Source organism: Ambystoma mexicanum, chromosome 1p, assembly GCF_040938575.1.
Source record: "Ambystoma mexicanum isolate Mex_15411 chromosome 1p, UKY_AmexF1_1, whole genome shotgun sequence".
NCBI classification, from domain to species: Eukaryota; Metazoa; Chordata; class Amphibia; order Caudata; family Ambystomatidae; genus Ambystoma; species Ambystoma mexicanum.
The window spans coordinates 1,179,770,930-1,179,787,997 of NC_090921.1; the positions used below are offsets into that span (position 1 = coordinate 1,179,770,930).

At 43.6% G+C, this 17,068-nt stretch overlaps 1 protein-coding gene across 1 annotated transcript in view; it reads left to right on the forward strand.

Moving 5' to 3' along the window:
* Nucleotides 1-14,165: 14,165 nt before the first annotated feature.
* The window catches only part of LOC138532698 (IgGFc-binding protein-like), a 201,212-nt gene continuing 198,309 nt past the window's right edge, over nucleotides 14,166-17,068 (forward strand). Inside the window, exon 1 of the mRNA XM_069641090.1 lies at nucleotides 14,166-14,327. Coding sequence (XP_069497191.1) covers nucleotides 14,166-14,327 — 162 coding nt within the window. The remainder of the gene's footprint in view (nucleotides 14,328-17,068) is intronic.

Genomic DNA, 17,068 nt, shown 5'->3' on the forward strand with positions numbered 1-17,068 from the left:
GGGGGAAATGCACTCCTTGCTGGGCTTGCAGCCACACACCTGGCACCCCCTCAAAACAGCCCACCTTATTACAGGTTCCCACAAATTCAACACTGCGTGCTTCACTGGCTCCCCCTCCCCATCAGGTTCATTTAAAAAAATGCATGTATCTCTTGCAAAGCAGTCCGAAAAATAAAACCCAATTTCTTGGTGGCTAAATTCCAAACATCTGAAGGCTCTCTCGCCTTACGTAGCAAAACCATGAAAAGGTTGGAGTGAAAGTGTGCCTCAAAAGAGAAGACTACTAACAGAAAACTTGTTAGCAGTCCCATGCCAGGCCCGACCATCTGGAACTCAATCCGGGTAGAGGCTCGAAATGCCCTCACCATCCTTTAGTACTGCAAAACACTAAAAATGTGGCTCTTTCTAAAAACACCTGCAGGACGAATATAAATCTCACACTTCCTCCACCAACAGTGCTGCGCTACTGTATAAAATGACAAGCCCATTTATGGGACCCTCCTTTTGTAAAATGCTATGCTGCTCTTGAGTCTGCTTCACACTATAAGTAATGAATTAAAATAAGATGCTTGACTTAGGTCTAGTTGAGAAGTCTTGCAGTGGATGGTCATCCCCAATAATCCAGATATGAAGTCTGACAATAAATGGTGAATTTGTATTGACTTCTGCGCCTCAGCCAAATATACTGCTTCAAAGCGTTTCCTATATCTGCATGGATAGATGAATTGGTTGAGACCTTGGGAAAGGCAATATTTATTTCTACCTTAGCCCTGACAAAGGGTTATTGGCAGCTTCCACTCGACAGCGAAGCAAAAACACTTTCTCCACTCCAGAAGGCCTGTTTGAATTCACTGTATTGCTATTTGGACTTATCAAAGCACCCACAACATTCCAGTGACTGATTGCGTGTTGGTCCCATGTCGATCACTTGCAGAAGCATGTCTAGATGACATATTTATCTACAGTAGCAATGGTAGGACCACTTCAAACACCTAATAGCTGTCTATGACCAACTGCATAAGCCCATCTAACAACCAATCCAGCCAAAAGCCACCTATCTCAATCCAATGTAAGGTACCAAAGATTGTAAGCGGGCAACAGGCAAGTTCTGCCACCGAAGATCATGGTGGAGGCTGATCAGTAAATAATGTGATGAATCTGTGGATGTACTCCCTTCTCCTCTAGGGGAGACCTTTCCCCCCATAGGGCCAGGTTGGTGCCTCCATAGTACAGTAGTTCCCCTGGGGGTGTTGCACAGGTGAGGATCACATGGTAGAGGAAGCCTCTTATGGGATTATGGATGGCCATTCCCAGAGAATGGAGTATGGGTCCGCTTTGTCACCTCCATCCTCTTTGCCAAAGCCAACCCTTCCTTCCCTTGTTACAAACAGTGCTAATATCTTCTGTTGTATAACACGGCAACCTTATTCTAAGAAAATAACTAACACACAAGAGAATCCAACTGGCCTTCAATTAATTTGTAATACAAGTACTGGGACAACAAAGATGGCTAGGAGTGTGAGGAGCGATCCCGAGAACTGTGCTGAGCAGTCTAGTCTCCTGCTGAACCTGTTTGGGCAAACTAATTTAAAAAAGACGAGGGAAGCCAGGTGAGAGAGATCCCCTCTCCTGAGAGGAATTCCCAGCAAAGCTATAGCAACGTCTGCCAGATGAGAGAGCTGAACGCTGCGCACGGAGAAGGGAGAACGACAGAGCGCAGTCCAGGACGTAAGGACTATACGTGTCATAGCCCAAATAATCCAGTATCTCGGGAACCACCAGATGAAGATAAGAAATTCCACAAGAAGCAAAGAGCACTGTGAAGCCCAGACCAATGAAACAAAGCAACTGAATGCTGCCGGAGCCTTGCACAGACGCCCTGCTGCTCGGAAGACATGAACCAATCATGAAGGTATGCGGCCCGGCTGAGTGCATCTTGAGGTCCAGGGAAGCCGGGGAGCTAGTACAGAGAGCCGAATAAGAGGGTCTGGGATCCTGAGAAGACACTGCAAGTCTGTGACCCACACCCCTATTATGAGGATCGCAGAATAAGAGGGTGCGGCACCCCGAGAGTAAAAGAGAAAAAATCCTATGCTTGACAGGAGACTGAACCGGTTATAGGTCAAAAGTTCGAATCAAAAGGTTTGAAATACAATGGGTTTGAATCAAAAGGACCGAAAACAAATGGTTCAAAGAAAATTTGTGGTAAAAAACACTTTTTTTACCTATACGGAAACCCAAAAAAAATCTATAATTTAAAAAAAAAAAATTGAACCTTTTGTTTTTCGATCCTATTGACTCTCACCTTTTGCATTCGAACCTTTTGTATTCGATCCTTTAACTGGACACTGAGTGAACCAAGCTTACACGATTCAGAACTTTGAGTCTGGGACATGCACCCATATAAGAGCCAAAGGATAAGAGGATCTAGGACCCTGCGAGCAAAGGAAATAAATAAGGAAGATGTATGTGCTTGGCGGGAGAGTAAACCAAGCTTTCACACTACTTCATTGCAAGCCTGGGACACTCACACTTATGAGTGGCAAAGGTTAAGGTGAACTTTATCTGAGAGAATACAGGGTCTTGGACCCAGCAAGATAAGGAGTTTTGTGGTACATTATTGTGAAAGCTCAAAGGGGACCAAAGAAAGGAAAACAAATCCCCTGGCTAACGAATATTGTTTGGGACTCTGGGGAAGTCTAAAAAGAATCCAAGAACCGGGAAATACTTTGGCCCTCATTACGATACTGGCGCTAAACCATGTCGCTATTAGCACCATGGTTGGTGCCGGTATTGTAACGAGTCCGCCAATGTTTAATGGGGAATTACCACCCCATTCCAAGGTTGGCGGGGCAGTAATTCCCCATGGAACATTGGCCCTTCCCCTTTCCCATTTTTGCCCCATAGGGCTCAATGGGACTGGGGAAGGCCTAAGTACGGTACCACAAATTGCGGTACCGTACTTAGCACCAAGGTCCCTTTGCGGGTCCCTACTTTAACGGCGCCGTTAACCCATTAGCGCCACGGTCGTAATGAGGCCCTTTGCCTGGGATATGGAACTTGTGTTTATGCTGTTGCGAACTTTCAAGAAAACCACATAATAAGGAGACTCCATCCTAGTTAGTGGAAGAAGATGGAATCCAGGGGAGAAGAGCCATCTTACAGCATTGTTTCTTTTGGAGAGAACATTTGCTTATTTCTTGAAACCACGAGAGACATTTTGAACTTATTGTTGACAAAGATCTTTTACACTATTTCCTCAGTTGAGAGAATATCCTTGCACATTAGATTTAGTTTAAGAGTTTTAGGGTCAGTAGTACGGTTTTGGACACGACAGTGACTGACTATTTGTTTGACATCCTGACATTTTCATTTGTTTTCTTTGAGCCAGGGAATCCCCTCTTAGCTTTAGGGACAGAAGGGGATTTTACCAATCCTCTTTTTATGTTGAATAAATGTTTTTGACCCAAAACATGTCACCTCTGTGTCAGAGCTTTACTTCTGCACCTTTTAAGTACCAAGATCATTTAAAACAAAATATATTCGGGCCTTCCTCTGCCTACTTTCAGAGGTTTATACTGAATTATCATAGAAATTTGATAGATAATCTGGTTAAAAGCCACTTTAACATCGTCAGTTGGGATACAGGTGTGGAGAAAGCCTTCGATGAACTGAAGGAAGCTATTTGCCAAAGCCCTGTATTAGTTATGCCTGACTTCACTAAATAATTAATTCTTCAAACAGACACATTCTATGTTGACCTTTAGGCAGTATTGTCGAAGGTATAGGAGGGTGAAGAAAAACAGATAATGTTCAGAAACTCTTTCCCCAAGAGAAGAACTGAACAGTGGTCAAGTTGGAATGTTTATCCATTAAATGGGCCATGTATAGTTTACGATACTACCCAGCGAGTAGACATTTTAAATTCATCACCGATAACGCCCATTAGTCTGGATTGCAAGAAATAAAGACACCAATCCCTGAATTTTGAGATGGTTCTTGGCCCTACAACCCTACTCATTTAGAGATGCACATCGGGCTGGGGCCAAACAAACAAATGTATATTTCCTATCTAGGATAAAGAGGAGGATTTAGGGAAAAGGGAGGAGGTGTGTGACAAGGCCTGTTACCTGACCTTGTCAAAAAGGGATAGGACCCCCTCTCAGCCAGGTGTGGGAGGCCTACTAGGATGGAATACAGAGACAGTCCTAATCCAGGAGGGGCGGGGGGGGCGGTGGCAGTTTAGAGGGCCCCTATTCCTGTCCCTTTCCCAAGTACAAATGTAAACATTGGCAATACCCACTTGCATCACCCCATGTCTCGACGCAAATGCTGAGCAAGTTTTCTCTCTTTTTTCAGACTCAAAGTTAACACTGCAAGAACATGGAGAGATCAGCAGAGAGAGCATAACCCATCAGCGCACCATGGTTTCCACACTTCAGCACTGGCATCTCTGAATCAGCAGGCAGAGAGAGAGGCAGCAGAAGCAGGAGGAGAGACCCTCTGCTGCTGGCCGACTCTCTGCAAAAAGCTGTCCAGTGCCGGCCTGTGCCACAGTAAAACCGTTACAGCCACCCTAAACCACCAGGAACTTACATCAGAGTTACAACTAGCAGACAAGACTGTAATTACCTTAGGGAAGCCACGCCAAGGCCCAATAATATGAACTTGGACACTGTGCAACACAAGCCACCATCACTACCTCATGGCAGCCCCATGCAGAGAAAAGTGGCGGGGCTTAACCCAATATTTAAATCTTCTGCTGTTTGTAAAACCTCCTGGGAAGGGAATATAGAGCCAGATTAGGCAGGACAAAAGATCCAGCGGGTGAAGGATGAAAAGGATAAAAGTAACAGGAAAGAGGAAGTAGTGGGTTGTGTGGGTGAAGTCAGAGGAGGAGACAGTGGCAGATCAAGAGACCAGCAGGAGGAAGGGTGGTGGAATGGAGCGTGGATGCGAATTAGAGAAAAGGTGATATATTGGTTAGTACGTGCAAGTTGTACAGCTTTGTGAGTGTGCATGCAAGTCCGGTGAGTGTATTAGAGGGAGTGTATGTAGTGAGTGCAAATTGTCTTTGAGGAGCTTGAAAGTAGTTCTGTGTAGAAGGTGGGGGGAGTAGTAGTGTGGAGAAGAGAGTAGTAGTATGAAGTAGGAAGTAGAGTGGAGGATACAGTATTAATGTGGAGCAGTGAGCATTAGTGAGAAGGAGGGAGAAGTAACATTGAAGGGTGCAGGAGACAGGTAGTAGTAGGAGTGAAAGCCAGCACAGGGACAGAGGAAGAAAGGGAGGTGGTGGGTGGAGTTGGTCGCAAGAGAGTAGAGAGGGTAGAATAAGATCTCGAAAGTGAGAGAGGAATTTTAGAGTGTGATAAGAAGGAGACTGAGCCACATAGAGTGTCTGGAAGCAGATTCCCTAATACCTTTAAGTCAACTAACAACATCATTAGTAGAGTGCAGTCTAGGAAGTCCCTGGGGGAGTGTAGACAGATAAAGCATTGGCCTTTAATTTGTCCCTTCTAGCGAACCCAGAAGCTGGACAGTAGGGAGAATCCAGCAGTATATAATACACTGTGGAAGTGGGACGGTCGTAACGCCGTCATAAAAAGTTCAATAAAAACCCTTGTACTGTCTCCGGGAGTTTGAGTGTTCTTTGATCCATCTGTGACAATTGTCAGTAAAGTTATGTCCTGGGAAACTATCATGATTGGTTTTATGTGTGGATCCAAGAGTAATTCGTTCAACACCCAAAACAATTGGCTGTAACTGAATTACCATCACTTTTTATTGTATCGCTGAACAGGTAATAATGCCCTTCTCTATGAAAAGTGTAATTGAAAAACCCATCAGAGACACACAGACAGACATACACACATTCACGCACACACGTAGATAGACACACAAATGTCCAGAGTTCCTTGTAGGCCAGTCACCCCCTGTATGCTATCCAAATTGTCTTTGACTATCTCCTTTTATATTAGGAGCAGGTCTCTTACACATTTTCAAAGTCAGACTAACCCTACCCATTTTTTTCTTCCCTAGCCAAACACCACGGTTTTGTCAAATGACTGCACTAAAAAGTATACTTGCAGTCATGTTGGTAGCCTGATCTACGAATACTACAGCTGTGGCAATAATGAGAAATGCATCATTGAAGACGGAGTCAGGAAATGTATCAACACAGGTAAAGCTATCCCACCATTGTCGATGTCCAATGACTCTGGTGTTTCTACAGTACAAAGGGCTTGCTGGGTTGATGATGTTGCTCAGTGGTAGGTTGTGCTGATGGCTCCCGTTGATAAGAGTACAAAAGTTGGAAGTGCACTATTAAGATGCAGCGCATCAGCCCCTGCAGGTGAGGAGGATGTTCTTCAATATCTGTCCATATTTCTGTAACAAATCCATATTTTTATAAATGGTACATATTTCATATTTTCTGTAAGAATCGATGGCTCGTGGTATCATTTACTTATGGGTGTTTTATAACATGCCACGCGCAGTGATAATTCAAAATGTTCAGAATCCAAGGATATTATGAGGTGTGTGAGTGTGGGATAGTTCTTGGCAGCTACTATGGAGGGAGGGTTAGAGAAAGGGAAGATGGGGAAAGTTTGAAAATTAAAAACAATGTCTGGAGAATCATTCCTTGACTATGTAGAGAAGTTAGTACAATATTGAATTTATTAGCTCAATTCCCAGAGGGGCTGGACCCAACAGAGCCCATTCATTAATCTTTAAGGAGAGTGCTGGTCCATCAAGTTCATTAAAAGTTCCTCTCTATTTTACTATATACATGTTAAGCACTTTTCTGAATTTAAATAATGATTTTTGAACTGTCAGGATTAAGGGACCTTGTTGCAAAGATGAGATCCCTGGTTGTAGAGCAGAGTCCTACGAGGTAATTTTTTTTTAACGGCACTCTATATGGTTGTAGAATATTTGTGCATTGTGACCTGAGCATTTGCTGAGGTGGGTTGCCCATGGGACGGATCAAAATGTATTTGGCACTCTCAGAAAATACCGTGCAGTGGTTCATGGTGAAGTGCTTGTATCTGACCATGTGCTTGATTGCTGGAATAACATGGTGTCTGATATTTAAGCTTGGGGCCATGCGTGAAATTTGGTTTTGGACCAGCTGAATTAGATAGACATGTTTCTGTAATTGCGCCGGGAAAAGTATCAAACAGTAGTCTTAACATACTAGCACCAGCGCTCCAACAGCATGAATGATCTGATTCATGTTAAGGAGAGGAAGGGTTTTCCTCATCAGATGTAGCTGTAAGTGGGTATTCTGTGCAGATGGGATGTGGCTGGATATCCTGAGGATTTGCCTCTTGTTATTTAAGCAAATGTTGTTTATAAGCATACATTTGTTTATGTTGTTGGGGCAGTCTGTAAAATGGACATTCCCTGTTTGTTTACCTTTTCTCATTAAGAGAGGCTAGTGATTTGGTGTAGGGATTAAAAAGCCAGCAGAGGGTGCTTTTTTGTCTTGGGGCAGGAAGGGGTCTCTCTTATTCCAGTTAGTGTAATTTCTGTGTTGCTCGCAGTCCGGAGGCACGTTGGTGGACATATAAAACGTTTTTGAGGCTGGCTTCATGGCTGTAGTTGAAGAGTTCCTCTCAAGGACTTTCAATAGGAACAGGTTTGAGATCGGGCACTAGTTTGCCGGAGTAGCAAGGCCAGCATTTGGCATTAGCTTCATTCAGGATTGGCATGATGAGAGGGTGGGTATTTTGGTTGAGTTTATGATAGTGTTGCAGAATTGAGGATTGGATTGGAAAGGGAGCTTCCTTCCTGTAGTATTGGCCAGGCAGAGATTGCCGATAGCTGTTGATTCCTTGAAGTTGTTTACTATTTTGATGGATTAGGCTTCTGTGGTGGTTGATGACTGTTGCCGGATGGAGCTATGTCATTAATGTATTCCACTAGGTTGTTTGCAAGGTGCTGTGCATGGGTGGTGTTACACGAATCTTATTCATGTTGCAATAGTTCTGTGTTTATTTAGAGTGGTTTAGAATTTTTATTTCATTCTGATGAGATGCTGATGGCTAGACTCCTTTTTTATGGTTTTCAATAGCCATTTGGTTACTACAGGATGGGGTTTTGTAGGCAAGTGTGTTTGAGGGGGCAATTTCACTCTAGTCATTTTCCTTGTCTTTTCATAAGGGTCAGGCCATTTTTAATTCAGACTCGTGATGAGGCCCTAGGTCTGTTATCTATGTGTATTTTGTGTCTTTGTTGTAGTGGATGCCCATGATGTTTGTTCAGCTATTTTTCAACAACGTTTCAGACATTGCAATAAGACCTAGATCATGGACTTCTCTTCTATCATTTTTGAGATGTTGGGGCATTTGGATTGGCTGATCTTGCATTCATTATACCAATGTTCAAGCTCTTTCAAGTGTTGGTAAGATGGGTTTTCCCAAGGTGCAAATCGTCATAGTGGGGCGTTAGTTGCTTACATGGAGTCTGAGTGGCCTGTGGTTCATGCTGAGATTATTTCTTTTTGGGTCTCCTGGGGCTTGTTTGTGGATGCCCACCTAGAAAGGGGGATGGTTTTAGAAGAAGCTGCTTTTATGGATGTTGCTATATGCCAGTGTTGCAGGGAAGGTTTTTCGAGTGAGGTACTGGCAGTGGCAGAGGGAGGCAGATCTGTTTCAAGTTTTTGTTAGCAAGTTGCCTTGCCGCAACAAGGTATCACTTGTACTACATCAATGTGTTGAGCTGTTCTCGGACTTTAGGTCACAAATCTGGGAAGATTTCGAAAGATGTTGAAGTTTGAAAATTATTTTGAAATTTCTTGGATCAGCATAATTCTGATGGAGTAGACATTCATGTTGGGTTTGGAGGGACTGTTGTTATTTCATATTTTCAATGCACATCTTGAATCGACATGATAATAGGGGAAGTGTTGTTTGCTTGGAATGTCGTCAACTAGTTTGAGTGTGCAGCTGTTACAGAGAAGATTGATAACCTATCCCACAATCACTCAGGTTGCTCCGTTATTATAATTGTGTTTTTTGCAGGAAGTGGGTTTAGGTATATGATTTCAAAACTGTTTGCATTTGGGGAGGGAGTGTGGTCCCTGATAGTAGCATGTGTGGTGGCTAGGACAGATGGATGTTTTAGTCAAGTTTTCCGGGCCTTCATTCAGGGTTTTGCGGAGGGATTGCATGGAGCAAAGTAACAGCCCTTTTGATTGGGTGCCGGGCTGTGGGCCCGCTTTTATACGATGCTTGTGTTTTCGAATTCAAAGAGGTGCGTTTACATGGCAGTGGTTCTATGATTTGAAGGATAACAACTTCTCCCAGTTGATGAGTAGCCCCTTAATGTAATGAACATACATGTCAAAACTATGCAGGGGTTGAGGTGAGCTTAATACAGGCAAAGAATAGCACAGCTGCTAAAATTGTGGGAGTGGAAAAAAACTGTTCTGAAACTGTATATCTTCAGAATCAAAATAATCCACAACCCTTAAGTTAAATATGACAGTTGATTTGCTGCTTCATAGAACAATTCAGAATAATCATGTCTGTTCACATTCCTTCCATCAATTACTCAATTAACCTGGATGTGTTCTTTCACAGTTATCACCATTTGTTGTGACAAACTCACTTCACTAAGAGTCCTCCAAACGTGATGATCCCATGCATAGCTAATGTCTATGATTAAAGTGTATCCTTATATTCAGCCTTAATGAGCATGGGGACCTGCATAACACTCCAATACACATAATTTAACAAAGAGAAATTAAAGTTAATGTTAAATTAGCCCCTCCTCACACATGTAAATGTGTAGTAAAAGCCCTACAACGGGCATCACTCCTGTGCCTTTTGACCATCACCCTGCTTGCAACTGAATCTTCATTTCCTCCTTAGCCCACCATCCCTTAACTGTTACAAAAGGAAGGCCCCCACAATTCTTCACCGCAATGACCCCCCCTACACACCAAAGCTAGAAAGAAAAGCCCAGTGAGATGTCCAGGTGCCAAGCACACAACTATCTTCCTTCTTCTTGCTCCTCTTGAGTAGCGTCAACTACGTTCTCACTGGGTTTTGCAAACCAGTTCAAACTAATGCAGAGGCACACATACACCCTCACATAGGACACCATAGGCCACCAAAATCCTGCACATAAAGTCGTCAAATGTCCTAATTGTTAGTTTTGCAAGTGCTCTGTGCTCATATATTCTATGAATGTTATGTCAGACCTCAGACTATTGGTAACCCTGTAGGTTCAGCAATGCTCTCCCGAAAGGCACACTACTCTTGAGCCCACGCCATGCGTTTTAGCTCTTTAAAAATGTGATAATAAGAATATAGCAATTACCCTGGTGTATAGGGTCAGTAAAATGCTGCTAGTTTCTGCCTGAGTCAAGGGGGTGATAGTATATTTGCTGTATCCTGTTGTTTTCTCAGCCATAATTACTTCGTGGTAATTTACTACAAAGTAATTACTTTGAAATTACTTCAGAAAATATGAGTATTTATGAGTTAAGGAGTAAAAAGGGGGCGCAGAGGGTTTTGGGTAGGAGTAGTAATGAAGGGGGAATGGGCCACACAGCAATATAAAAATAAAACATTCAAAGTAACAATTCAAAGTAATTACTTCGTAGTATATTATCACAAAGTAATTACAGTCGATGAAATGACATGGAACCCTATTCGCACCACAGAGCTTCTTCACCTGTGGTGCAAATAGTTTAAATATTTTCTGCCCTTGTCTGCCACGTATCAAAGACTGAGATAGGTACTAGAGTACTCACAGTTCACTCCCTAATGATAGTACATATTGCAATAGATACTCTGTCCCCACCTCTAAACCTCCATGGCTCTTGAAAGAGACATTAATTAGAGATTCCATTCAGCGAGCAGAATTTGGGGCCTTAATTGACAAATATTCTAAAGAATACGCCACCTCGAGGAGGTGTTGGAACACACTTTGGGATCAGGCCATGCAAAGTCTTAAAAATACCAATAGATCTGCAGGGTGAGTTCCTTAGTTTACCTACTCGACCTAAGAGAAATGCACTTGACCGAAGGCGACTGGTGACAGCATTTTTACCAGGGCTTTATGTAAAATGGTGCATGTCGCCATAAGCACACTTCATATTTGCTGCAATGCTGTCAAGCATGCGCAGTGAAACCTGTATTTTCCATTTACTGCAAACAAAGTGTGTTTGCATTCAGTTAAAAATATGTTTCTAACATTCCGATACTCGCAAGCAAGGTCGAGTATCATGCAAATGGTACTCGCCCTGCATAAAAAACTACTCGCCAATGCTAGTGGGCCAGTACATTTTGCAAACCTTCTTTGGGATGCTTTGAAGGCAGTCTTAATGGGAGAATTTTTATCTAAAGTAACATAATTCACTAAAGCCAAAGTTATTCATCTGAAGACAGTAGAGCATGAGACCCATCACTATAATGGGAACACAAAGCCACAGGTTCTATAAAAATCCATGCGGTGATGGAGGGCCGCTAGAGCCAAACTGGAAGCACAACTTGCAGAACACACATCTAATTCCTTAATGTTAACACATTAAAAATACTACACACGAGGCAATAAGGCAAGCACAATTCTAGCCTACAAGTTTAAGAACGTTAAATTAAAAGATTCCATTCGGACCATACATGATTCGAGTGGTACATTATGATATGGTGAAGAAGAGAAGTGATCTAGTGTTTCCCAATACTTTCTTACTTTAATGACCAGTGAGGGAAAGGATAGGAAAACCTCAAAAGAATATATTGACTCATCAAGAGTACCAAAACTGTCAGATGAGGAAATAGCTCTAGGACTACCCTTAACGAAAAAGGAGGTAGATTCTGCCATTCAGTCCCTTTAGATGCAGAAACCACCGGGCCCAGACGGTTTAACCCCCCTGTTTTACAAGACATGTAAAGCTCCGTTATTAGAACCCCTGACATCCCTATTCAATTCCTTCCTAGATTCGAAATCAGTTTTAAACTCCATGGCAGAATCAACCGTAATACTAATACCCAGACCAGTGAAAGACCACCCAGTATGCGACTCAGATAGACCTATACCTTTCCTCAAACATGACGCCCATACTCCTTACCCTCATAAATGAGAACCAAGCAGGATATTTCCTAGAAACATCCACTCAAGACACCATTAGAAGGCCCATAAATGGAATAGAAAAAGTATCCACAATAAGGATGCGTGCCCCTTCTCCCTTTCCCATCTTGTCCCACGTCCCTTCTCTATTTCTGTTATGGCATCCTGGGCAGACTGGGGAAAGAGCATGTCAACTGGAGCAAGGCCTACACGTGCTTCAGTTGAGTAGGGGGTAATGTCGGAGACGGAGAGTGGGCAGGGTGTGTGGATAGAGTGGATGGGGAGAAACTCTGGGACACAGACCCGAAGTGGTCGAAATAAAAACAGGGGGAGGGGAGCAGGCGGCTGGCAGTATCTGCCCACGTTTCCTGCCAGCTGATTGGCTGAGCACCCTTCCCCGGATGCGAACTTGCAGTAAGAGCTAACATGAGTAAGTGTGGTAAGAAGCATCCCATGAAAAATGCACATCTGAGATAAGGACAGAAAGGGCTTTAAGGCAGCTGTTAAAGATTTACGTCCTCATTACCACTTTGGCAGTGTGGTAAACAAGTTGTTACAAAGAGCATTTGAGGCACATTTATTCTCCAGAACACAGCTGCCCATTTCTTGTAATTTAAAGCCAGAAACTTACCAACACTGTTTGAGGGAATTAACAGAATTACTGCCTGAATTTTACCACAAAGGCTTATTCTAAGTTTGACTTAGAATTTCATCTGCAGAGCGAATTTTGGAATTTCATGTGTTTTACCCACTGAAATGTCTTTATTTTCATGAAATTTCCTGCCTGGAATTTCGTTTTTTCCACAACATTTTGTTTTTAGGGGGCCAAAATAACAAAAGTTAGGGGGAAAAACGTTTCAGGAAATAAAATTCCCCTAAAAAATGGCTAAGCATGTTAAAGAAACAAAACAAAAAGACTCTCCTCCAGCGTAACTTAATTGGAGGTGAACTTTGGCAATTTAATTTCGTGGGCGGTAATTTAACCCACCCCTGTCCGCTGCATGCTTTACTCTTTTCCCCACATCCTGGGAAGTTATAGATGGATTATCTGTAGTAAAAAAAAATAGCCCAAAGCTGGCTATTATAGCCCAAATGTGCAGATAATACCCCAGTGGGCTAACCTTGATTACTTACTATAAATGAACACTTTTTTCCTTTTGTGAGACTGGGAGAAGGAGGTGGTGTCAGAGGTCGTTTTATGAATGGAGTGAGAGCGTGTGCATGATGTTGTCATGTAAGCGTCATGCAAAACCTTGATTGGATGAATACTCTAAAGGGAGTAAACAGAAAACCGAACAAATCGAGAGCACATACTTCTTAGGAATATCTTGACTAAATTGGCTTCCCAACGTTTCAGCCATAGTTAAAAAGGTGCGCATTGCTCCGTGCACTAAAAATACAGCACAAGCCCTAGGCTAACTCTCAACTAAAATTCAAAGCTATCTGCTCCACCTACAAACCCGTGGGATCCACCTTTGCTAATTCTTCTATTGCAAAATCCGTCCCTCGATTCTGCAGACTGCTCCTTTCCTTATCACCTCATGTGGCTTGGGCAGATATTCACTTCATGGTGCAAGGCTTCGAATCCCTATCACAACCTGCCATGGAGGAAAGGATGGGATTTATGGCTACGGTGTAACACATAATGTTTTGTACGAAGCTGGTTGTGAGTGAAGTATGCCCTATTTCCAAATTGTATCTGGAGCCCTGGCTGTAGCAGATGACTTCAATAATTAAAACTGCCTCCATGCATGTCTTGGTCCTGTAATCTGGAATTGTGCATCAGTTAGGGAAGAATGGATTTTTGGAAAGATGTCTTCAAGGAATTCAATGACAAAGTGTAATTGACATCACTTGAGAGTTTTGTGGTTTTCTTCCATGATTGAATGCTCATCATTTTGATCACTTTTCTTACAGCCACCTGCAAGTACACTTTTTGTGAGAAAACTCATTTCTGCCGTATGGTTGATGGTATGCCGCAGTGCGTCCCGGACACTGTCGCGATCTGCCAGGCCTCTGGTGATCCCCATTACTATACCTTCGATGGGCACTTCTTTGACATGCAGGGCACCTGCACTTATACCATGATCAAGTCCTGCAGGACCAATAGCCAGCTCCCTTCTTTCAGCGTGGAGGCCAAGAACCAGAACAGAGGCAACACCCGGTTCTCATATGTCACTTTTGTCACTGCACGGATAAATGAGTACAACATCACCATGAAGGCAACTGAACCTCAGCGAGTGACGGTGAGTTCTAGAATAACGTAACTTGGAAACGATAGAGCAACCAACCTCCATCTTTTCGTTTCTAAATCTCTATTACAAATCCATCCAGTGTACAGAATAATTAAAACAATGCTCACTTTTATGCTATAAGCTCATGGCTATGGCCATCAGAGACAGTCAGTATATTTTCTAGGAGCTAGAGCTTGCTTTGGAAGAGTTCGATTGAGGGGTATGCATGAGTTGTTAACCAAATGACATTTGGAAAAAAATAACAACACAGAACCATTTGAAAACAATGACTTGCATTGCCTGTCCACCCATTGACCATATCTCACAACTCACACTTATTTACATGGTGTCACACACTTTTTTTCCCTCACTTTCACTCTCCCCGCAAGCCCAACGTCTTTCATAGACGTTTCCAGAATCACAATCCAAGCAAACCTTTGCTGGCTTGTCATTTCCTCTCCTTCTGTGTAGGTAGGAGGATAGGTGGTAGGGGATCTAAAAGACTATGGCCCTCATTACAACCCCGGTGCTAAACCATGGCGCTATTAGCACCATGGTTGGTGCTGGTGTTGTAACGAGTCCGCCATGGTGGAATGGGAAATACCGCCCCATTCCAAGGTTGGCAGGGTGGTATTTCCCCATTTCACCATGGCCCTTCCCCATTCCCATTTTCGCCCCATAGGGCTCAACGGGACTGGGGAAGGCGCTAAGTACGGTACCGCAAATTGCGGTACTGTAATTAGCACCGAGGTCCCTTTGCGGCACCCTACTTTAACGACTGGTAAAACCAGCCGTTAAAGTCGGGTCCCGCAAAGGGACCTCGTAATCAGGCGTTAAGGGTTTAACGGCGCCGACACCTTATACGGCGCCGTTAAACCCTTAATGCCAGGGTCGTAATGACCCCCTATCTCTGTAGTGAAGTCACAACCATAACCAATCCCTGTCTGTTTGCCTCTTTTAAATATCAGGGAGAGGGGGGAGGGCGAAATCCTGGACTGTCCAGGTACAGCCAAAGTAGGTGGCAACGCCCACTGCAAGTCAAGCAAAGCCAACACTCCTCCTCTGTGTTTCCCACCCCTGCAGTCAGCCTGAGGAACACATTTATCTTTTTTGTGTACCCATTTCTAATCTCAGCAATTTTCATGATTGAAGAACAGTGACTGTCATCTTCACGGTAAACCCAGTGCTACACAATGTGCGGCTGGAGCCTGCTTAAGATACCAAGCAATCTAACTTCTTTTACTATAACTCAGTGATTGCTGCACCCTTCCTTGGAAACATGTCTTGGCCCTTTAACCTGAAAGCATATCTTAGTCCAGACCTTTGTCATCAGAACACTTATACCTGTCCTCTCAATTGGGCGTGATTCCCTTTCTCTTTCATTGATGTTCCTTCCTGAAGCTGATTCTCTTGTATCTTGCTACGTGTTCTTTTATTTGTGCAGATATATTGTGACAAGGCCACAAGTGCAGAACATTTAGGGGAACATCATGGAGGCAGGTCAGGAGAGAACCCTAACCTCTTCTAATCTATTGCACAGAGACAAATGTCTCCTAAATGCCATGGGAGAGGATTTGATCCAGGGTTTAGCTTTGTGACCACAAGCACTGACAGATGAGAGCCAATTTCCCATGAACTAGGCAAGCAGAGGACAGTCCAATGAAGCAGCCAAGACCCACTTGCCTTTCCCTAACATGACAGCCCTGGACAGGGGAAGATCCAAAGAATGAGAGGTTACACCACAGCTGGCGATAAGGAGGAGGAATTTTGTTTTGTAACTTTCTTTATTGGTTTTTCAACAATGATTTAATATGACATTACAAGACCGTGCACCGGTCAATGTGACCCCTGACCCGCCTTCCCCCTTTCGATTCAGTCCCCCACTTGATATTTAGCACAGTTTCTTATCAGTTCAATTGTCGTCGTTGTTTGGCACTCATGGCTGCTGTTGAGTTTTCCGGTTGTTCGTGTCAGTTTTGTATTGGTGGTGGAGACTGTGAGATCGTGTCATCGTCTGCATCTAACAGGTATGCTGTGTAGAGGCCCCAGATATCTGGGGGACATGCGTGGAGGTGCAGAGTCCGTATGTAGTTCATTTCGACATCTTGACAGTAGGTGACATCCTGTAGCCACTGCTTCAGTTTTGGTGGCGGTCCTCTGCCCCAGTTACAAGCTATTCATCTGCGTGCCAGGACAAGGAGTAGGTTTGCCAGTTTTCTGCTATATTCTGGTAGTTGGTTGGTTAAGCCCAACATGGTCGGTGTTGGGTCGGGATCCAGTGGCACTCCGATTATTGCTGAAATTTTCCCTAGGACTGCTGTCCAGAACACTCCTATTTCGGGGCAGGACCATGCCAGGTGGACAAAGTCGGCTTCCGAGTGCCCCGCAGCGAAAGCAGGAGGCGGATATTGTCGTCCATTGGGTGTGAAGTTTTGCTGGAGTGTGGTAGACCTGATGGACAAAGTTGAAGTGAATTTGTTTGTACCTTGTGTTTATTGCCACCTTCTTTGTGGGTCGAAGTATGTATGACCAGTCTTCATCAGGTATTGTAATGTTCAGAGCTCTCTCCCACCTTGTTCGAGCTTTTGAGCAGCGTGTGAGTTTTTCAGTTAACAGGGTTTTATAGATATTCGACACCAGGCGGCCATCGCCTTGGGCCTGTATCACTCTGTGGAGCAGTGGCCATGTCGGGGGTTGGAGTGGGAATGTAGTAATGTTGGTTTGCATGGCGTGTCGGGTTCGGTAGAACATGA